The 23,935-nt window shown below is 37.0% G+C and overlaps 1 protein-coding gene across 1 annotated transcript in view; it reads right to left on the bottom strand.

The window, feature by feature from the left end:
- The window catches only part of Spta1 (spectrin alpha, erythrocytic 1), an 89,218-nt gene that overhangs the window by 45,521 nt on the left and 19,762 nt on the right, over positions 1-23,935 (bottom strand). The window contains exons 12-24 of the mRNA XM_004640008.2: positions 23,124-23,234; positions 21,538-21,615; positions 21,241-21,396; positions 20,457-20,661; positions 18,485-18,666; positions 14,909-15,152; positions 13,945-14,067; positions 7,951-8,168; positions 6,997-7,089; positions 4,407-4,544; positions 3,847-3,998; positions 2,981-3,167; positions 1,282-1,383 (exon numbers count right to left, since the gene is read on the bottom strand). Coding sequence (XP_004640065.1) covers positions 1,282-1,383; positions 2,981-3,167; positions 3,847-3,998; positions 4,407-4,544; positions 6,997-7,089; positions 7,951-8,168; positions 13,945-14,067; positions 14,909-15,152; positions 18,485-18,666; positions 20,457-20,661; positions 21,241-21,396; positions 21,538-21,615; positions 23,124-23,234 — 1,989 coding nt within the window. The remainder of the gene's footprint in view (positions 1-1,281; positions 1,384-2,980; positions 3,168-3,846; positions 3,999-4,406; positions 4,545-6,996; positions 7,090-7,950; positions 8,169-13,944; positions 14,068-14,908; positions 15,153-18,484; positions 18,667-20,456; positions 20,662-21,240; positions 21,397-21,537; positions 21,616-23,123; positions 23,235-23,935) is intronic.

Below are 23,935 nucleotides of genomic sequence, written 5' to 3'. Positions count from 1 at the left end.
TTTTTTTTTTTTTTTTTTTTTTTTTTTTTTTTCATTCACTGTAAAGACATTACTTCTTTTCTGGACACACTTATTTTGGTCCATGTTTATGTTCATGTAGTAGAGAAAAAGATTTATTTTTTTCTGGACTGTTGTTCTAAGTTGGAAGTAAAATAAATGGGAATTTTAGAGTTAGAAGCTGGTACATTCCTCTAGGGAAAACATCATAACTTTTCACATGCTGAATTGCATGGAAGTGGTGGTCTCTTACAGCCTTCATTTCCACAGGGAGTAAGAACATTATCTACATGCATGTTCTTTTGCTTTTTATCCAGTGAAAATCACCACAGAAAGGGTGGAGGAATTCTTTCTCACTGGCTTATGACAATAAGAACAAGACTGCCATTTTTATTAAAGTCCACTTTTTTATGGAATCATAATTCCAGACAAAAGTCAAGTAAAGAATTCCATCTCCGCAATTCTCATTATTTCTTTGTTTACATTCTCTTCATTATCCCTTTTAGCTAGTTATCTTGATTCAGTTCTTCACTTTGTCATAACTTCATTTTATGTATTTATTTTTCAGCATTTTATTCATTTTGTATTGGGTCTCACTACACAGCTCAGACTCATAGTGATCTTCCTGTCTCAGCCTCTCCAGTACTGGGATTACATGTGTGCACCACTATGGTTGGTTTTGGTAGCCTGCAGGACACACCCAGGGTTCAGGGATAGCACTCCATGTGGTACCAGGAATTGAACCTGGGTCCTTGCACTTACCAGGCAGTGATTAGATCTCTCAGCTACCTCCCTAATGCCTACTATAACTCATTGATTGACCTTTTTTTGTTGTTGTTGTTCTTTAAAGCAGTTGAGCCATGGTCTACACTGCAGTGATAAGGACATGAGTACATGCTGTAATGAGAGGATTTCATGGGTATGAGACCCAAAATTATAATTCCCAAGTTTTGGCTTTGGGGGAAACTTCCTCCCTCCACAAAAATAACTATGTGAGAACACAGAGGATAATCAATAAATATTAATTTAAAAAACTTCTTTTAGTTTATTCAAACAATAAACCAGAATGAATTTAAACTTGAATTACATTTATTTAGACTACAAAAATGTTTGTTTGTCCTATTTGGATTATTGTCCTTGGTCTTTTCTATAATCGCATTCGTAGCTCCATTCTGTTATGTGTACCCTTAGTGTTATGAGACATACAAGCTGAGTTTATTAAAGTAGTAGGAAAAATTCTAAGCCCAAAAGGTATTGAGGAAAAATATCAGGACCCTCAGTTACCTGCCGGATGTGAGCACCTTCTGGAGTTAGAAGCTTTTCAAATAGCAGCTCATCAGCTACCTTGTTAATTTCATTCAGTCGAGGCTTATTGGTCTCCAAATCCTAGGTGAAAAATTTTGTTCAAGGTACTGTAAATCCTGTTCTCAAAAATCTTCCATATTTACCTGTACACCTTGGTTCTCATTTGGCTAAGTACTATTAAAACATATTGTTAACTTCATTTGCAGCATATATTGCAGCTTTCATATTTACCACTGAAAGAGTAAGTTTAACTTCAATAAAGTTTTCTAAGACAACTATTATTTATCTGGAGTATGTAGCACATCCATGCTCTTAGATTTCCTAACATCTTTCCCTGAACTCATTTATACTATCAGAGGAATCTATACATGAACTTTCTGATACTATTTTATATAGTTACAAATTTCTCTTACCTCACAGCATTTAATTGACTGAATTACAATTTTTCTATATTATGAAATGTTGGAAGAAAACTCCCTCCATCTCTGAGAGAGTGAGAGAGGTATAACTCCATATATCAAGAGATCTTACATAACAATATGAGACTTTATACATATATAATTGTATGTATAATATTTATATGAAATTTTACATATAAATTCATAAATATAATTCCAAATAGTACAATAAGAGTAAAAAGAAATTCACCCTGTACTAATTCAGATAATGAAATGACTGTCAAAGTAGAAAGGACGATGAAAGTTTTTTAAGTAAAGAAACAGACATTGTGGTTGTAGGGCCAGCCCTGCCCCTGGGGCATGCTGCAATAGCAATTAAGACTGGGCATGGTGGTGCAGGCCTGTAATTCCAGTGCTTGGGTAGCTGAAAACAAGAGGGTCACTACAAATCTTATCTGTGTAATGAGACCCTGTAGCCTTGTACTAAATACATGAAAAAAAGGGATAGAAAAAGAAACAGACATTGGCTTTTAAGTAGAGATTCTCTCCACCACAACCTCTATTCTGAACTCTAAATCAAATTCTCCTAATTTCCCATCCCAACCTGGACATCAGGTATAGATTATACTACAGGGAAAGCTTTGGAGCCTCTGGGTAGTTCAGGATCTTGGAGTGGCAAGAAGGGTAGGCTGACAAGATAGGGTACTGCTTTCCTCTGCGTTTGTCCCCTAGCTATTACCAGCAGCAGCATCCAGAGAAAGATCTGGAAAAGCTTTGGGAAAGATAATTAATGAGTGCAAAGTTGATAGGTTCAGCCTGAGTACAAATTGCTAAATTATTATGGCCCTGATTCAACATGACTGAATCCCCAAAACAAGAGCTTAACTTCCCAATGGCCACTTCCTCCTTCTTCAACACTCTGGCCTTTATACAACTTCCTTTTACCTTTCTCACACACAAAATGGAGTCTGCAATCAGCTCTTTGTGCACTGAACCTGGCTAACAAACGCCACCCCTAGAAATAATCCATAAAGTCTTAGTCCTCTGGTCTCAGGTCAGAAGATCCACCATCTCCCTACCCTTGATCCTTTCCATCCATGTCTTCAGAAATAAAGCCCCTCCTTGTATTTCTGCTTCTCTGCTGCTCCAAAACATAGCAACTAAAAAATAAAAAACTGTAAAAAATCACACTGGAGGAGACTTGGAATAAAAGGAAATAGCAACAACCCTCAACACAGGTTCTCAACTCTCAGCACAGGGTCTCTTTGCCCCTTTCTCACCTTTTGAAACTCATCACATTTTTTCTGTAGCTCCCAAACATCATCTAGTTGAACATCCATGTTTTCTGCCTTTTTCTCTTGGATCCACTCGAGCATATCTCCCGCCTCATAAGCCAGTCGAAACTCATTGTAACGTTGCAGCAGCCCACGTCTGCGTTCTTCAGCCCGATCAAGGAGGGAGCGGTATCTGGGCAGGAAAGGAAGAGAGTGGGAAGCAATGGCTACCCAAAGGAAAAAATAAGGAGCACACGCAAAATGAGCAAAGTGAATGGTGGAAGGTAAAGGGAAACAAAGTTAAAGGAGAAATAAAGAAGATAGCTCAGCCATTAAGCGCCTGCCTGGCAAGCACAATGTCCCAAGTTCAATTCCTATGATGAGAGAGAGAGAGAGAGAGAGAGAGAGAGAGAGAGAGAGAGAGAGAGAGAGAGAAAACAAAGACGGAAGTAAAAAGGCATTAGAAGCAGAGAAACACCATATTACACTTAAAAATAATAAATTTTCCCTTGTCTTAATAATATGAATAACAACATCCTTTCCCATTCTGTAAAGTTTTTCTGCAAACTGATAACTGAATTGAAACAGAGAGAAGAAAGTTCACAGGGGTGGCAGAAGATGTTCTGATACCCTTGAAGGGATGTTAGGCAGGACATCAAAAAGACAGTATCTCAGACAACTAGCCTTATCGTTCTCAGGTTCCAATTCTTTACATAAAACCTAAATGACTTAAGGATCTCAAGTTTACCTCTAGTCCTTAAAACCTGTGAATTTTCACCCCTAGTGAAACAGACAGCATCATGAATAGAAATCTCAATGAACAGGAAGTATTTGGTGAAACACTGCCCGGTCCTGCAGCCTCTAGAGCTTACAGCTGCTCGATCTGCTCCTGGCGCTGGGCAATGTTGCGTGGCTCTTCTCGTCGCCTCTGTGGGAGCATCGGGAGCTCATCTGGAGCCAGTTTCCTGACATGGTTTGAGGGGACAAAGCCCTGATGATCATCGGCTTCAACCTTCCACCAGTCCTGAAATGAAAGCAGATTATCTAATTCGTGGAAAATCTAAAGAAAGTCAAGAAGATCAAAGTTCCTCTTATCTGGCTGTCTACCTTGGACATTGCTGTTCCCTCACTGAGAAGAGTGACATAGAGCAGAAGCAAGTAGAAACATGAAGAAAGGAACAATCATAGCTTATTTCTTGGATTTTTCTTTTCTTTAACCATAAAACTAGGATTATAACTCCAAAAAGTATGTATAAGATCATGTATAATATCTGGAGAAAATACTACTAATGTACTACTCAATAAATTGTAATTCATTAAGAGATAAAGAGATGAAAAATGTTTCACAGACAAGGTATGAATACCTGACAGGTTAGGAGAGACACCTGTTGAGGAGCCAGTGCACAGAAGAAAGGAAAGATAAAGAAGTCACCTTGTTTATGGAACTGAGCAGAGTTAAGACGTCATTCTTCTTCATGGTGACTTCTCTTGGACTCCTGGCCTGGAAGTCAAATAAAGCCAGAATTCTCACTTCTTGAGCAGCATCACCCATGGGTACAGCCTGTTGTTGCTGAAAAACAAAAGGAAACAGGAAACAGGTATAAATCACCCATTGGAACATCTCCCCAAGCACTCTTCCTGTGGTGGGCAGTCCTCAGGGCCTCTGGAGAGGGAGAGGCCCCTGCCTGGCACCTCTACCAGTACTGCATATGGGACAAAAATTCAGATACACAAGCTTAAGTATCTCATGATTTCTCTTATACACATAACCCCAAATATAAGTGAAAATTGAAATACAAGATTGATCATGAGAAGTGTGGTCTGTTTAGAATGGGAAAGGGAACATAGAGAGAGGGAGGGTGCAGCCAGGGGAAGGAAATGGGAGAGAAAAGAAAAGATGGAAGAAAAAAATGAAAATAGATCTTTTCCAAATGAGAGGGGGGACCAGAGTTGGAAAGATCGGGGAGTAAGGAGAGGCCTAAGCAAAATAAATAATTAAAATGTGTCATGTATTTGTACCAACTCTCCATGATATATGCAATCATTGTGTACCACAAAGGGGCAAATCAATAAATATTTAAAGGCCAAAAATAAAAAGAGGTAACTGACAATAGGTAGTCATCAGAGAAACAGATGTACTGCACCATGTACCAGAGTACTGGCAGGTGGGGAAATATGAACACATAGTGACCAAGCAAATGCGCAGTTTATCAGAAACATTAGATGTTCTAAGCCACTGTTTTTGATGTGGAAGGGGTAATGCGTTTCTCTAAGAATGTCCATACAGGTTATTTATATCAGAATTTCAGAAAACTGTTACAGTTACAGATTCACAATGATCCACAGCTTCCCATTGCCCTGGGCCTCTACTAACAATTCTTCCTTCCTGACTGTTGTTGTTTTGTTTTATTTTCATTTTTTGTTTGTTTGTTTAAAGAGAATAGTAAAGAAGTAATAACCTATATAGCCAAGAAAAGCAAGACAGTTTATTGTTTAAAGAGAATATTAAATAGTCAAAAAACAAAAAAACAATAAAATTGATGAAGAATTTTACTACACAAAACGAAAGGAATTCAATTGTTGTTATATTACATATCATTATCTTCAATTTAGTTGTTCATATTATTCAAATTCAAGCATGCAAAATTGATCAAAAAATTAAACAACAAACCACAGTCTAAGCCATAACTGCTGTTTTCAATGTTAAATTACTATGGACCTCATATAGTACTTCAGGGATGGGTGGTCTATAGCAAGGTTAAGTCCCCAAAACTTAAAAATTGAGATCATGAACTATATTAGCATCTTCTTTATCACTTTCAATAAACAACTTGCTGTCCAAAGGAGAGTTTTCTCTAAGTTTTACCTTCTACAAATATTGTCTCTGAGAGAAGAAACAAAACATAACTCTTTTTCTATAAGCAATTGCCTGCCCAGTTTCTCAGATTGGCACTGGAGCTCAACCTCACCTTATGCATCCTTAGTGTCCTTCAGTCCCTGCTTTCCTTATGATGCACAACACAAGGGTCTGTCTGCTTTCCTACCTATGCTCTGCTTATAGCCTGGCACTACTGCAGCCAGGAGCACTATCAATGTTTGTTGACTCGACTCACTGAGTCTATGCTTCTCCTTTAGTTCATGTGTGTATGAATTCTGTGCTTCTCCTTAGAAAGAATCCTTGAATGGGAGAATGCAGCTGTCTGTTATCTTCTTCCTTCCCATACAGGAAGCAACTTATATGATTCTTTTGATTCAAGTTTCATTACTCTTCATAATGCTCCCTTATGGCCTCAATACTCCCACATTGTCATCCAACTTCCTTTCTAATTTCCCTGATACACTTGATTGTTCTGTGCTTCAGTGCATTTATTCACATGCTCTAGGAAATAGAGAAACTCTTGCTTTGTATCCACAAAGAAAGGTACATTTAAATAAAATGAACTCATATAGTATGGTTTCTGTTAACTATGGAATATTTTGTCCTCTAGTATTCTTACTTCAGGGAAGCAGAAGGTTCCTTTCTTTGGAATTCTTTTTAGTTATTGCTTTTACAGGGATTATATGCATTTGTTTGATTTTCTGGTACCAGAATTAGGCATAGTTTTGATGAAAGTTAGAATTGTTTTTATTTATGGTTGTAGACAATTCATAAGCATTAGTATAAAAAGAATGAAGAATGAAGGAAGGAAATTAAAAAGATTGGATTCAAGCAAAAAAAAAAGAAAAGAAAAGAAAGGGGACAGAAGGAAAGATTGAAGGAGGGATGGAAGGAGGAAAGATAGTTATTTTAGAAGAAAGAGAAAATCCAAAGCAGATATCAATGAACATGGGATAATTTTCATTGACTGTTTCTCTTTAATTAAATCTCTTTTGGTGGGATAAAGATGTTACAGTTCCTAATTACAAGATTATAAAATTCAGTATTTTCTCAGTATTTCTGAAAATAACAGTTGATAATAAAGAAAATTCCTTTGCTTCTGTGGCAAGCAATGGGATTCTTGTCATTGCTCCATCCATCTTACCCGGCAGGCTTCTGCTTGCTCCTGTAGTGCTTTCATACTGTGTCCAAACACATCGAGATCTGCCAGGAAGGCCTCATGCTTCTTGAGAAGAGCCTGGGTTTATGGAGAAGAGCATCAGAACAAATGCAGCAGGAACAACAGGCATGCCAGGGGGGAAGCTTCAACTAATAGTTAGAATTATGCTTATTGTCTTAAATCCTGGTAAAAGCTTCTTTTCTTCTATTACAGAGGCTTTTTTTCAATGCTATGTTTGCAAGTTTCTCAAAGATGTAGTGAATAAAAATTCAACATTTCAACCTATCTGTTAAAGACTAGATTAGCTCGCATTGGTACATATTTCTATCAAATACACATCATACCTAAAAGAGGGTACTATCGATAATGTTACTTTGTAGAATAAATATTAACATAATTTTAAATGCAAAATGATATTGCTTCTAATACCTAAGGCTTCTGAAATACTATACAGAGTATCTATAGGACAGTGAAAAGAATAAAGAAATAAAATAAGAAATAGATATAAAAGTGATATAAAATATAACTATGATATGTGATGTGCTTTTTGACAGAAAATATATCTGATATTTCAATTAAAAATTAAAATGCTTATATACTAAAACCATTTTTAAAATAAAAACGATGGTTTATGAAAGTTCTAGGAAATCCTAAAAAGTTCAGAATGGGACAAAGATATGCACAGATTTTTGCTTATACCTTGGGGCTTAGATACTAGAAAAACAAAGGATTTTTGTGGATTGCACAAGTGTAGTACATCTTTGGACTCCCTGTTAATTCTGAGGGTATTCCAGAAGATGAACACCAGAGATGATCACTCAGTAATCCGTAAATAATTTAGCAGAATGTGTAGCTGTCTCACAATCCACACAAACTTTCAATTGATTTAGCAGCATTTGGTGATTATTCCCTGGAAAATTCCATCCTGCCCCAGCTCACCCCAGCTGCTTCTTCATCAGCCCCATAGTTAGTGTTGTCCACAATCGGCTCCTTCTCTCTAATCCACGCTTCTGCTTCGTGCAGGTCAGCCAGGTACTGCTGGAAAGCGACATTCGCCTCAAGAGCATCCTGCCGCCTGTTAGCTCGAGCACAGAGAGATTCCATGTTCTTGTTCAGACTCTGAACCCTTGAAGCTATATCTTCTGCAGCAAAGTGTCCTACACAGTAGTTGAAAAACAGTGAGTTTTATTGAAATAATTTGACCAACTTGACCTTTTCTCTTTCCAGAATAGTTAAAAGAGGTGTGGTTCTACTAACAGCTATCATCCTACCCTTCACATCCCTTTACACCCCCAAGTCTCCCTAGGATAGACTGGGTCAACTTGCCCCAGTGGCCTTCTGCCACCCCTAAGGTTACTTCTCAGCTGCTCTGAAAAATGTGAACTGGTGTCATTTTCCAGTTCCTGCCATTTCTGATACTGATGCCACCCATATAAGAAGTAGCTAGGAAAGAGATCAGGGAAGGATATGGGCTCATGGTAGTAAACCTCTAATCCCCAAGCTCCAATAGGCTCTAACTGACATAGTAACCCTTCTGGAGACTTCCTAAAAATGGAAGTAGTCTGCTTTTAGCTATTCCATTTTACAGAGACAGGACAGCTGTTAAACTTCTGTTTATCCTGTTAGACCCTAACCTGCAGCCAGGACAGTTGTAGCTCTCTGTATGCCCTACACCCACTTCAGGAGTTATCTGCTCTGGTTGCAGCAGATAATTCTGCTTCTTCTACTGCTCTATATAAGCAGCACTATATATGCAGCACTCCTGTCACTTTTCTCAGGTTAGGCTATGATGGCTTTCTCTCATGCATTGAACCCCTATGCTCTAGCACAGGCCTTGTTCATGTAAATTCTTTCAACAATGGTTCTGTAAGCCTTTATATAATTCATCACTTAAAAGCCCTTTAAATCTACTCAAAATTCTTACCCTAGGTACTATGGGCAGAACAGTTGCTTTAAAAATACTGGACTTCTAGTCCTAAAGAGTTCTAGGAACAGATAGCAAAAACTAGCAGCCTCCAACAAATATCAATGCAGATAAACAGCAGGTACCAGCCATTTCCATGGGCTTGCACAACTAATGTTGATCACAGCAATTGGCAAAGACGTGAGTGGAACCAATGGAAGCTGCTAAAAAGTGTTGTGGATCACAGCGTAGGGTTAGCTTCAGCTACTCTGGAGCTGACAGGGGTGGCTGAGGGCTCAGAGCTGTAACACTAAAGGTCAAGACTTATAGGCATTGTAGCCCCAGAGGGCTGAGAACCATTGCCACTCAGGACTCCAAGCTACTAGCACAGCTACACTTTTCCAATTTGTGACTTCTATCCAAATTAAGCCAAAGAGTCCTTTACTGACAGGCAATGAGTTGAATATGACCCTCATGAATGCCCTGCAGGCTCTAATTCCTTTTGTAATTGGGGTAAAGAAAAGGGAGTCAGAGGGATGGTGCTACATTTAGCTAAAGTCACAATTTTTTTTTTTTGGTCTCACAAAGAAAATGATTTTCATTGGTACGTTTTTGATATACATAATGACCACATTCATTATAGGGATGGGAACCTGTACATGATATAACAGTATTCTTTTCTATGTTCCTAGTCCTCTAGCCTCCATTGAACTCTTTTTCCCCTCTTCATTTACAAAAGCTTTGCTTCTATGTTTTGCCATTTTTTTTTTTTTTTGCTTCTACCATCCTTCCTTTCCCTCTCCTCATTCCCTCATTCCTCTTCCTTTTTGAATATTTCTTTAACTTTCCTGGGAATTAGAATGTTCTACCTGAGGAAAAAAAACAGTAGGTGTTAAGGGGAGATAGATAGGCATATGTGATGGTGAGGAGGTTGCTGTAGTCTAAGCGATACGGACCAGAAGATGAAAGACTAGTGTGATTTATGCCCGAGTATGAAAAGCATGTAACTTCTATACAAAACAGTAAAATCAATAGATTTCTCCCTTTGGAGATTTATTACAGGAATTGTTCTTCCATTCTAAACAACTAGATAAGAGACACACTATAAGATATGATGGATTTTACAAGTGTAGAAGAAAGGAAAGAAATAAAATATGTACTATAATGGTTATAGGGTATGCCCTGGATAATTTTTGACTGCTGTCCTAGAAGTGCTAATGAAAACAAAACAGACAAACAAAAACTGCAATTTTCACAATTTAAACAATGAGTTGAGGAGACAAAGATCAGAGTCTGAGGAAGCCAAGAAAACTAGAATTTGGGAGGCAAAGTCCTCAAGTGAAGGATACCACAGTGATGGAACCTCAGAAGAACACACGGAGGCCTGCTGAGGCATCTGACTTGTTACTCATGTCCACTCATAAACAAGGAAATGCTTAGAGGATGAGCAAACTCTGAAGACAGTGGCCAGAGGATTCCTAGGACTCCTCTTAAGCTATAAATAATTAAAATAACCACAAAATAGGGTGGAGGGATATAGTGATATACCAAAAAGAGATTTTAGAAAGGCAGTATCTCAGTATTTGACTATCTCTAAATCAGTCCTGAGACAAGCTTTGCCCTGGAAGAACCATAACTGAGAAGATTCAAGAAGCTCAATGATTATCAAGCCAAAGAAATATTATAATATATATATTATATATATATACATAATATATTATAATAAAGGTGATGCATGGAAGTGATAAAGCGAAAACCTTAAGAATCAGGGGAAAAGAAGCCTCACATATAAAGGAACAACAATAATAATTAGAGTAGACTCATTAGAAAGTTTAAGACAATATAGCAGCAATTTTAAAATACTGAAAGAAACTGTGAACCAACAGTGTCATATGTGGCAAAAATACATTTCAAAGTGGAGGCATAATAGACTTTTAGATCAACAAAATATTAAAGAACGTATTATTTTCTTATCTGAACTACAAGGAATATTAGAGGGAGTTTATCAAATGAAAGGAAAATGAGACAGATGAAGATATTGATCTGTGCAAAACAATTGAGAGCACTGGATGTGACAAATATATGGGCAATTTCCTCATTTATTAAGCCTTTTCAAGGCCAACTGAATAAAATAAAAAATAGTGAAAAATCATTGCAGGAATCTATATCTATCTATATTTATATCTAGATAGATGGATAGAGAGATAGATAGATTTTTGCATGATAACAATAGAAATTTACCATAGGATAAAAGGGGAAAAATAGGAACACATATTTATGAATCATCAAATGATATGATTATTTTAAATTAATTTGGCATAAATTAAAGATCCCTATTTTTAAGTCCTAGAGCAATAGCTCTCCATTTTTTGCCCTCAGAATCCCTGTGAAACTAAAATTTATTGAGAACTTCTACAAAGCTTTTGATTTCCTCATTTGATTTACTGAAAGCTCTCCAATTAAGAAAACAAAATGAGAAGTCTGACAATATATAATACACCAATACATACTCCACCAGACAATTGGAAAATGACATCACCAAGTATCTTTTATGCTCTGGAAACCAGTGTGTGTTACTATAATATGAAGAGAACTGTGCCTTCACATTATTGCAAAGTTATTTGTTTGTATATTGTGCATTCTCTGAAAGTGTCTTCGGGAACCCAAGCTGCAACTGGAAAATCACTCCACTAGAGCTAATACCTTCTTACCTTAAGTGGAGCTGTACCTAACAGATCGACATGAAGGTCAAAAAGATTCATTCTAAGTACAGATGCAAAGAAGACACAAAAAGCATGCTCCAGATAATTTTTTAAAGACAACTTGATGGAGTAATACAGTGATACCTCAGTGCAGAAATGACTCAGTTTGAAAATAATTCAATTTCCACACAGTATTTGGCAGAATTTCACTATTGCTCATGAACTCTGCATCAGCGAAAAACATGACCAATGCCATCTTCCCTGGAATTCTGTTATGAATCAAGTACACACACTGAGGTATCACTGAAAGGACACCAAAAACACAATGAAGAAAAAGTTCAAATGTCTGTATCAGAGGTCAACAAAGTATGTTTCAGAGCAGAAGTATGACCAGAGATAAAGAAGAAAAGTTTACACCTTCAGGAATATTTTGAATTCATCGAAAATACATAACAAAAAAAGGAAAGAAAAGACATAACAATTCTAATGGAACTTCAAGATAAATAAATTAAAAACAAAACTAAAACAAAAATGGGCAAAATCCACCCCTCTAATCAAAGATATAAAGAAACAAAAGATGAGTTTCTATAGTAATATAGGAATAAGAAGAATATTGGTTTGAATTTCAGATGGCATCTGAAATTTTTCCCATTAAAATGAATTTTTTCCTCAGTACTGGGGACAGAACCCAGGGCCTCTGCACCAAACCACATTCTTAGCCCCTTAATATAATTTATTTTATTTTGAAGTTTCATCTGGTTTAGCAACCCAGGCAGTGGTTGAATTTGTAATGCTCCCACATCCACCTGACAGAGTGCTGGCATTATCATGTGCAGCCTCCTCAAACTGAATTTTTATGCTTTTGAAACCAGGATAATGCCTGGAAGACACTGTTTTTTTCCTTCACCAGGGGAAATGCTCAACACAATCTCCAATGCACTTGAACAACTGGACTCTGATGACCTTGAACAACTTATATAAGCGGTAGAGTTTTCCAAATATGAAAGAACAGTATGATAAGAGTCACTGAAATTATATAAAATGAGAAATACAAAGAAACCACACTGTTTTACCAGTAAGATAACTAGACATTGGGAACATGAGTCTTCATAGAACTGAGAGCTCCTCCATGAAAGGCACTTGACTTGCTATAGAAAACTCTAGAACTTTGATTTTAAATTCCTTAACTTTTACACAAATGTGTATTCATGATTAGGGTAAAACCATTCTAATTATTTTAAATTTATGAAAAATAAAGAGGACTGACCTATAACATTGTGAGGGTCCTGTTAACAGAATACACAAACAAAACTGTATATATTCCTGTTAAAAGTACTCAAAAGGAATTTCAGCATTATGTGGGAAATGGATCTGTTATTTTTTTTTTCATTTTGTGGAAAAATTTTAGCCAACTATCTTTCATTCTAGGGACTTCTATCTAGAATTTATAAAGAATTAAAAAATATCAGGCCTCACTCTTGAAGACATAGAGGTAGGCAAAGAGTTCATGGACAGAAATCAAATCGCACGGGAAACAGGTGAAAGAATTAACAACTGGGACCTGCTCTTACTGAGTTTTTTTACATCAAAAGAAATTACCAACAAAGTGAAAAGGGAACCCAAAAATTTGGAAAAAATCATAACAAATAAGTACTCAGACAAAGGTCTGCTCTCTAGAATTTATAAAGAACTAAAAAACACTAGAGACTCAAAATTTAAAGACCCAATCCAGAAATGGGCATCGAGATGAACACATACTTCTCAGAGAAAGAAATTAAACAAGTGAATAAATATATGAAAAAATGCTCCACATCCCTAGCCATCCGCAAAATGCAAATTAAAACAACATTGAGATATCATCTCACCCCAGAAAGAATGGCTATCATAAAGAAATCACCCAACAACAGATGTTGGAGAGGCTGTGGGGAAAAAGGAACCCTTCTCACTGCTGGTGGGAGTGTAGACTGGTGCAACTGTTATGGAAATCAGTATGGAGACTCCTTAGAAAACTAGGACTGAAAACCCCCTTTAAACCAGCTATTCCTCTACTGGGAATTTTCCCACAGGATCTGAAATCATCATATCATAGTGATATATGTGTGCCTATGTCTATAGCAGCACAGTTTGTGATAGCCAAATCTTGGAAAGAACCAAGATGCCCATCACCCGAGGAGTGGTTGAAAAAGGTGTGGTATTTTTACACAATGGAGTATTACTCAGCTATAAACACATGGATCTGTTACTTTTAAATCTCTTCAATCCTAAGACTGTAGAGAGTTCTTGGGTAGTGATGTTTGGGCAAGTTGACATGAATCATACATTACATACCTTCCTCTACCATCGTGTTTCCCCTTTCTGTTATCACTTGGATGCGTGGCTCATGGCTAGCAATGTCTGCCAGGATCACTTGGTGCCTGTTCAGAAGCTTCTTGGCTATAACCAAGTCCTTCCCTAGAGATAAAGAATGTCAAGTTTTGGGATTATGTTAAGGGACAGGAACATCTTATGAGAAGTATTCCATCTGTGGCCAAATGATAATGTTGATCAATGAATGTTACTGTTGTGAATTTCCTCAACCTTCTCTAATCCCGAATCCTTGCTCCCTGCTTTACTTTCCCTATCTCCAAACCATTCTTTTCCTCTGTTCCACCCAAACTCTCTTTCTTATAGTTCCCTTTCAAAATATTTCTCAAGAAACTGTGTTTTTCCAATAAGCTATAGGCTTTTTTGAAAAATTTCTGTAGACAAACTTTTTTTCTTAATTCTCTAGTCCCACACATATGTCCCCAATACATGGGTACAACATTGCACCATCTTTATCTGCACTTTTTACCAGGTACTTCAATATAAATGTCCTGGTGTCGACACTTGTAAACTAGTAGTTTCCAAAGCGTAACACAATCATAAGGTATCCACCACTTCCTCCTTGTGATGACTCATACAACTATAAAAGAGGCCATGAACAACTTAGATGAAAACACTTAGCATGAGGATGAAATGTGACTGCTCAGTTAAGAACTTTCACAATAACTTCGGTTTCAGGAAAAGCAGAAAAAGCTAGATATTCCAAGAGATCAAATGCATACCTTTGTTCAGATGAGTTTTAAGAGGTGAATTTGTTGGCATGATTAAAGCTATATGAAGCTTACGGAGATCTGAACAAATCTTCATGACACTGAAAGGTAAGAGCTGAGAGCAAACTTCTGACACCCTTTACTGCTCAAGCCCACATTTCTCTATTTCGCTGCAGACATTGATCTCCCATGGCTCTGCCTGCTCAGAGTATACTAACCAAGGTGGGTGGAGGCTGCTGAGGGCTCAGTCTCTTGGATCCAGGCCTCCTCATCTTCCGAGTCTCTGCAGATCTGCTGCAGATGGAGGAGATCAATGAGCTTCTTCTTCCGCGAAGCCAGTGGTTCTTTTAGAGCTTCAAACCTGGATGCCAAGGACTCCTGCCTTGCCCTCATCTCCCTAGAATCAGGGTGGCTTATTTCTTCAAAATGCTCAACCATCTCTGTGAGGGTGTCCACTTGGTCCTGGAGGAAAAACAGAAGGTGTGTTTAGTAGGAAGAGCTTGGAACTGTGGGTGATGTGAGGTGATGACAGGGGTACTGTTAGCCCCTGCAAGGAGAGTGTCGAGGTAGCTAATTAATCAGCCAAATAGAGCAGGTGAGGTTGTTACATCAGAGATCTCCTCATCAAGGTAAGAGCTATTCTATTTAAAAGTATAGCTTTCAAATGACACACAGGGCTAAATGCTCTAGCTAAACAGAGGCAGACTGGAGTGACAGTGCTTAAGTTGTAGCTGTTGATAAATTATACCACCAAGGAAAGCAAGTGGAAGGCTTTTTCTTTTTTATTATTTTTAAAGAGAATAAAAATAGTCTTAAAAATTAGAAATAGTACAGAATTTCACTAAACAAGATAATCAGAATTCAACAATGGTTGTTATATTGCCTAATGTCTTCAAATTAGTTGTTTAGATTAACATACATAAGCATGCAAAATTGATCAAAAAGTTATAAAAAATTACAAGGGAGGAAAAATATTATGCATTAACTGCTCCTTTCAAAAGAGCAGGAGAAATCAGCAGAACGTTTATCCAAGCCATCCCTTACATACACGTAAGTTATCTTTTTCCCTTCTTGCTTTCTTCTTTTTCTTTCTTTTTGAATGAACTGTATTTGCAAATGCAAATGAAAACTTCTGAGGCTTAAGTTTGCTGTGTAACAGGAACAAAGCCTACAGGATGAAATGTTCTAGAGAAGCAAATATTAGAACCTCAGAGATAAGCAATAACAATTCCTTAGCCACAGTACATCCATTCGGGTCCTTTATGAAACAGGAGAGGTACTGTAGTAAGATTCTGACCTTCCTATGAATACAATTCTAGTGGTAGGCCTGTATGTTAAAATAGATATAGAGGAACTCCTTCTATACTAGTGAGGTCAGCTATACATAATTTGGTGAAAATATAGTATAGCACTTTTGGTGGGAATGTTGCTTGCTTTTGAAGAGGAGGATATGGTTCATGAATAAGTTCTTCAAGAAACAGAGGAAGGTCAGGTATGGGTTTTGCTTTTCTATTTTATCATCCAGTGTTCAAACTCTCAATGATTTGAGCTGTGTTTCCTCACTTTGGAACAAGACAAACTATTAGTGATTCTTAAACCATATACTCATTTGTCTGCAAGAATAAATGCTATGGGAAGAATTAAAATTAAGATCTCTGACTAGCTAATTTTTTGTCATTTCTTAGGACCAGATCAACATTGTAATATAATAGAATTATTTACAAACATCACTATGGATCCAGTGTACTCTTTGAAAATCCCCAATGCAATGCAAAGTGCCCTAGGACAGGGAGAGAGGAGATTTGGCTTTTATTCTTGGTTTCCAAACAATTGAAATTTGATCTAGAGAAAGACTGTTTGTTCACTTATTTTGTTACAAGTTTACTCATTTATACAATAAAGATTTCAGAATATTAGGTATTAAGGTGTTTTTTAGGGGCCAGCCAAATAGTTCACAGATTAAAGTGCCTGCAAGCAGACTCAAGGGACAAAGGTTCAATCCCTGCTGTACTGGCCCCGCCCCCAGGGCATGCTGAGATGACAACTGAGACTGAGCATGGTGGCCATGTCTGCAATCCCAGCTCTTGGGAGGCTATAAACAGGCAGATCACTATGAGTTGGATCTAGTAGTGATACTCTGAACACCCTGTAGACCCCTCCCTAAAATACACATAAATAAATAAATAAATAAATAAATAAATAAATGTATGTATGTATTTTCTAACTTCAACAGTTTAGTCTACAATTTATTTTGTAGGCAGCATTCCATAGCCCCTGTGATTTGCAGGAGAACCAATCCCTGGTGATCAGTTGCTCTAACTTTCCTGGGGGTGGGGGTGCACACACATATTTCTTAAGTGTTACAAAACAAAAACCCTTTTTAAAGAAAGTGAAACAATAAAACCTCCCCTCTTTTGAAAACCTGTTCCACACTCTCTGTCTATGTAGATTTCAAAGTCATCTCAGGATAACTATCTAACCTCTAACCTTTTACTTTATTTTAGCCTCATGGAGCCATCCTTAGTACTACAGAGTAGAGATTAACTTTTTCTGCTCTCTTTACATTATCATGTCTTACCTATTTAACTCAGATTAACCAACAACCAGATAAGTTTTCAAAATATTTTTAAAATGCAGATCTAGGAAATAGCAGAATTTCTTAAATAAATCTATGTTTCCTGGGATAAGAAATCAAATCACCTAGAAGTGGATTTTCATCAAATTCTCCCCAAATTCTCAAAATCCCTGCTATGGAAACTTGCTGGCTAAGTTTGTTTTACATAGAATTCTGGAGAAATACTTGAAGCAATAATCCAGAAACTAGAGATATGTATATGATGAGCCCTATTGTTAATTTTCTATGTGACTTTGGAAATAAGTCACTTTATATCTAGTGATTTTACTGTTTTAATTAGAAAGTTTTGATGGCATTGAATAAATTTTCAGACTTTTAATAATAGAATCAAAGTGAGAAGAAACTATATCATCTAATACTCTTATTTTATAGGTGATAACATTGAAACAATTCAAGGTGATTTAATCTAACAAAGATCATAAAACTAATAAGTGGTAAAATTATCTGTAAAACAGCTGATAAAAGAGGTAATAGAAGAAGTAGAAATAATTATAGTGTGTTATATGAAAGAAAGATTTGTACTAATAGTGTTTGGAGAGGATATAATGTCTGCATCTTATGCCATGAATAACTCTTATTAAGACAACAATATGTAGTATATTAATTATTGTAACTGTCCTACTAACTTGTTTTGAAACTGTCTCATTGCTATTTGTTTCTAAATAAAATTGATTTAAAAACAGAAAGAAATTGGCTAGGAAAAAATGGCTGTGGTGGCATTTATCTGTAATCCCAGAACTCAGGATATTAAGACAGGAGGATCATTGTGAGTTCAAGACCATCCTGGGCTACAAAGTGAGTTCAAGGCCAGCATGAATTTCATAACAAGACCCTCCCTCAAAAAGACAAAAAAACCCAGATAAATATTGCCAAATTGAAACCCATTTTCTATATAACACACAATGATATGATTTTTTAAAAAATACCTATGTTTCTGTACAAAGAGGATAGTTCTTATGTTTAGAAGAGGCAATAAAGTCTCAGATCAGAAGTACTGGTGAAAGTCATTGAGGAGAATGGCTAGACAGAGTAGGAGTTGGGAAGAGGAAGCTGGCATGTGATTCCTCACTGTCCTGTTTTCCTGATAGTAATTGCTTGTTGAGGATGTCCTCAGGGCACGGAGCCAGTTGTCTACAGTGGCTCAAAGTTACCAACGCACCTGGCGAGTGTTCACAGCCGACTCCAACAGGCTGTGCTTCCTGAGCAGATTCTGCACATCAGCCAGGCCTCTCCCATAGTCCTCAGAGGTGACCTGACTCTGCACCTCATCCAACCAGCGCTCCAGGTCTTCTGCAGTATTTTCAAATCGTAGCTGCTGATTGGCTTCGTGCAACTGGGTCCCTGGAAAAGCACATGAGGTGTGAGATAGAGAGACCTTCCCTCAGCTGATGAAGGGGCAATAGACTCTTCTAGCATTTTAAAGAAAAAATAGGTTAACTGTCTCCTTATCATCACACATGAGAAGTCATCTCAAATTTGGAAAAGTTTGATGGTATTTGAATTTAGATATTATAATATTCTCAAGACAATGAAAATCAATAAACTGTAGCTTCTGGTGAAATATAGTTTTACTGTGCGTCATTTTAGCCATGCTAGGAATTCTTGTATGTCAGTTCTTACTCCCTACTCAGACTTTTCTTTGCAAAGAATTCAGATCCAAATGTCATAGTTTCCAGGTAAAGTATAAAATGTTGGGTTGATTCAATTTGAAATTTGAAACTATTGTGAGCTCAATGCTCCTTCCTCTCAGTGCCTGTTCATCACCAACCATGGCCAAGAAGTTTCTTTTCCATGAAAGGTATTGATTATTTATACTATGTGGGGATAAATTCTTTATTCTATGTCCTATTAGCAATTATTTGCTTTATTTCCGAAAGCAATTAAGTCATCTCCCAATGGTGAGGAATATCAGTGACATTGTCATGATGCTGTTGAATTCAACCTCCTCCCAAAGAACACAAAAATTATGTTAGCATCCAAAGTTGTCAAGATGATGTGTCTCTTCTGTAACCAGAACTGTGTTGTGTCTACACATGATATTCCTAACAAGTTTTGTGTTGGCAGAGAAAAACAATTATTACTCTTAATTTATAATAATTCATTAATTTTTCAAAGTTAAAAGTAAAATATAAGGGTTGGGAGATAGCTCCGTGGTATAAGTGCCTGCCTAACAAGTGCAAGGACATGGGTTTGATCTCTGGTAAGACCAGATGTGATGATGCGTGCCTGTAATCCCAGTGCTGGGTAGGCAGAGACAGGAGAATCGCTATGAGTCCACACTGTAGTGAGGCCCTGTGCCAAATAAGTGAATAAAGATTAAAAAAATAAAAAAGTAAAATATAAGTAGGATTATTCAAGCATGCATATGTAAATTTTAAGAGTTTATGGCATAACATGAAAACTTTTATATAAGTGAAAAAAACAATAAGTGATCAGTCTTTAAGAAGATAATGCTAGATACACATGGTATTGGCTTGTAATTCCTATGTTCTGGGAGGCTGAGGCAGGAAGAGTTCAAGTTTGTGCCAACCGTATGCAGTTCAGCTGCTTGATGATATTATGTCTCAAAGTAAGAAGTTTAAAAAATGGCTGAAAGTATAGCTCAGTCTGAATTGCCCTGGGATCAATAGCCAGTACAAAATAACAACAACAACAACAACAACAACAACAATATATATATATATATGAAGCAAGAGGACAGGAAGAATAAAATACCATGGTACATCATATGTAACAAAATAATATTTTCATGTCTAATTTCTTGATGTCCGATTTTAGTATCTATATTTATTACCTAGTCATACTAGGTCTAGTTTATAGAATCAGTGTATGTAAAATCTACTTAATAGTATGTACTTCACGATTCATGGATATTTATTCAAGAGAAGCAGAAAAGAGGAGCATAGTGAAGAAAACAAAAACTAATCTCTAGATGAAGAAAAGATTTGTTGCTATATTATGTGATCAATTTAAGTTGGATATAATCCACTGACCAACAGAAGAAAGACATAGAAAAGCAAATGGTGGTATCGCTTCTTACATGGGTCCTTGGGTAAATTGACAATGGTAAAGGGAAGGCAGTAGGCTTGGAAATTGGGAGTTAGTTCATCATCAGATTTTCTGAATCTAACCTTTTTGTGCTGTCGCCGCGAGCAGCTCCTCCCAGAGACCTACAACCTCATTGACACGGGCTGTCGCATCCTCAGAAGCATAGTGGCCGTAATCCACCATCTCCTGGCCAGTTTTTTTGAGGTCCGTAAGTATGATCTCATTAGCTGCCAATTCCTTTTCAAAGTCTTCCTGCTTTTGAACCCGACTTTTCAAGTTCTGTATATCCTAGATGACAAATAAACAAAAATAATGAAGTGAAGAATGAGAGACAAAGGTTTTGAGGACAAAATACTATTTTCACTATAAATCTAATTGTATTCAGAAGAGGATACAGGGGAGTAAAACCGTTGCCAAATGCTTGGGAAACTCATATGACTAATCCGTTCTACATATGTGGAAGAATGGCAAATTAATCCAGAATTTATTGCTACCACATCTGGACACGGCCTAAGCATCAGATTGAATATACAAGCACTAACCCATGCTGGCACTAATAATCAATCATAGCTATCATGAGAGATATAAAATATTTTGTTTGCCTCTTAGTACACAAACTGTCCATTCTCTGGAAATTAAGTACTAGAGAGAATGCAAACATGTGCTGCCTGGTATCACAGAATGGGTGGAGCAGCTTCTTTCTGCCACAACTTCCACACTGCAATTTCTGCCTGGAGCCAGCTGGCTGTGGACTAAAGCATGAGTCAAACTAAAATCCTCCAAGGATTTGGGTGTCAGATACTATCTCATCAGTAGGAAATGAAGACCTTTTTCACAAGTATTCTCATGACCTGGAACTATGCTTACCTTGTAATCTTCGTCATCTGCCAACTTTTTTTTCTTATTTATCCAATTTTTTAGGTAGTCTGAGTCCTGGTACAGACGTTGCAAGAACAGGGACTCTGTCAGCAGTTTCCGTCTAGTATGAGCTCTTTCACGCAGGGCATCTCTCCGAGCCAAAAGCTGCAAAGCCATGAGAAAACTCACTGTCAGCAGAGCCAGACAGGGATGCATGAGACTCACCGCCCACCCTGACCTATGCTCCCAACAATCCCTGATGCCAGTGCACAGCAGGCAGGTGGAGGCTCTGGCCTCTGGACGTACCCCATCACGGATAGTAGCAATGTTCTCTGAATCATAATGATCATGCTCAATCAGTCTGGTGGCTGTCTCATCTAAGGTCTAAAGAAAATAAAAATTAGAATAGTATTCCTTTAGTGACAGCTGAGTAAGTGTCACAGTTCAAGAAAAACATAGAAATATAGGAAGAAGACAATTTTCAGGCTCAAATATTCAAATCCCAGTTATGATTTCCTTATCAACTGCATTTGAAAATATATGCCTTATACATGTTACTGATCTCCATTGTACCACAGTATTTATCAAATCATTTTCATGTCACTATAAGTTGAATATTTTATCTACTCAAATCTTTTAAGAGGAAGCCGTATCAATGACACTCAGGTCCAGTTGTCGGTCTACTTTTTTCTCAATTAAGTATCAGATAGATAGATAGATAGATAGATAGATAGATAGATAGATAGACAGGGCTGCATCTACATCTCTGAGAAAGATGAGTCAGAAAATATAAAGATGTATTTTTACTCACATTTGTTCACAAATTTCCCAAATTGTGACAGCTCAGAAATGGATTGACTTAGAGAGATAATCTAAAACAAGTAGTACTATACAATAATCACACGGTAAGCATTTACCAGTGGGAACAAACAGAATAAGCATATAGTTCGATGAGGGACCATACTGTGCTCCACACCGATGAAAAGGAAAGATGTGGAATTTTCCATTTTTATTACTGCCAATGGTGTGTGTGTATGTGCATAAGCATGAATGTGACTATTTAAAGTCAGTGTCATATCCCAGGAGACAGAAAAAGATCCGTGGAGTCTTCTTCAAATTTCTTTGATATAACTCAAGTTGACAGAAAAAAAAAAAAAACTCTGTTAATAGCATTAAATGAGAAATGCATAGATGAAAACATTATAAAGGAATGCCTACCAAAGAGAAAAGAATATATACCAGTAAGATACTTAGAGAGAAAAATATATTAAGAAATTACTAGAAAGGAAAAACAAAAAACATATTTCAAGTGTTTACCTAATAATTATCTATTAATAAGAAACTATCAATTTTATTTATTAAATTTTAAAGAACAAAAATATAAGATTATAAAAACAACAGTAAAATTGAATTTCAAAACTGTTTAGTAGGACAGTTACAGTAGTTGATAATTGTGTATTGTTGCCTTGGTAGCAGTGATTCGTAGTGCAAAATATAGGCAAGATTTCTAGTCCAAAAAATACATAATTTTATTTATATTTTGGAAAAAATAAAACATGTGCTGGACCTTCTCAAAAGAACTAATGCCTCCACATCTTGAAAATCTTTCAAATATGCTTTGGAGAAAAATAAATATCTTGATAAAAATGGTACTATTGTTTTTCTGTCTTATTTTACTAAAAAACAGTACGATTAAATTTTGTCTTTCAAACAGATTTGTGTTTGTAAAACTAGGTCAAAGTACCTTTAAAATCCACAAAAAAATATCCCTGGCAACAAAACATGGATGAAACTTTATGGAGAATAATCCTCAAACTGTGATATATTGAATGCAGTAATACATACAAGCAGGAAGCCCATGCCCCATCCCATGAGAAAGTCCCATTTCTCACTATGATCTTCTCTTCCTGGGCAGTAAAGGCTTCCTCGAAGTCATCATGCTTCTGAAGCAGGGCTTCTACGCTCCCCACTGAGTTTCCCAAGTCTTCATTTTCCAGGAAGGCCTATGGAAGAGACAAGGAGACATCCCACAGGTCTTCGCTGGTGAGAAATATTTCTTTAGGAGTACCATGGAGACAGGGACTAAAGGATGTAGGCAAGAGTTTTACAGCTAGGTAAGAATTAGCATAAATTTAAATACTATCTAGAAATTAACCTCAATCAACATAAGCTTTAGACCTACTTCCCAGTATTTGAACAAGATTTTCCTTCCTTTCTACAGGTCCATTTCCACAAAACTCAATCAATCTAGGTAATATGTTGAGTTCTCAAAACTGCCTCAAGAGAAACACAAGCTCCTCCAAGAAACCTTCTCTGATTAACACTGCCTGACTGGTCACATGCTTTTTCTTTCTGACTCTTTATCAGTTTGACATCTATTTGCCTCATGTTTGGTTGTGCTATATTCCTGTTTCTATGTATTATAGTATCTTTCTTGCCTTTGCCCATGAGACAACTATAGATGCCTTACACAGAAGGTTATCTTTTATGTCATGAATCATTTTCCAACTCCCAGAATAATCTTCAGCTCAAAGACTGGTGTGGAAGGTAAAGGAGAAATGGGAGAAAAGGTCTCTGAAGTCTGGGTGGACCCTCTGTTACCTCTTGCCTGCTCATCCAACTGTCCACTTGCTCACGGTCTCGGCAGAAGAGGTGAAAGTCCAAGCACTGCTGATACTGTTGCTGACGCTCCTCCCACAGTGCA

The sequence above is a fragment of the Octodon degus genome, unplaced genomic scaffold (assembly GCF_000260255.1).
Source record: "Octodon degus isolate 3935 unplaced genomic scaffold, OctDeg1.0 scaffold00116, whole genome shotgun sequence".
In the NCBI taxonomy this organism is placed as follows: domain Eukaryota; kingdom Metazoa; phylum Chordata; class Mammalia; order Rodentia; family Octodontidae; genus Octodon; species Octodon degus.
Note: the sequence above shows the minus strand (reverse complement) of the source record. Positions and strands in the feature narration are given on the sequence as shown.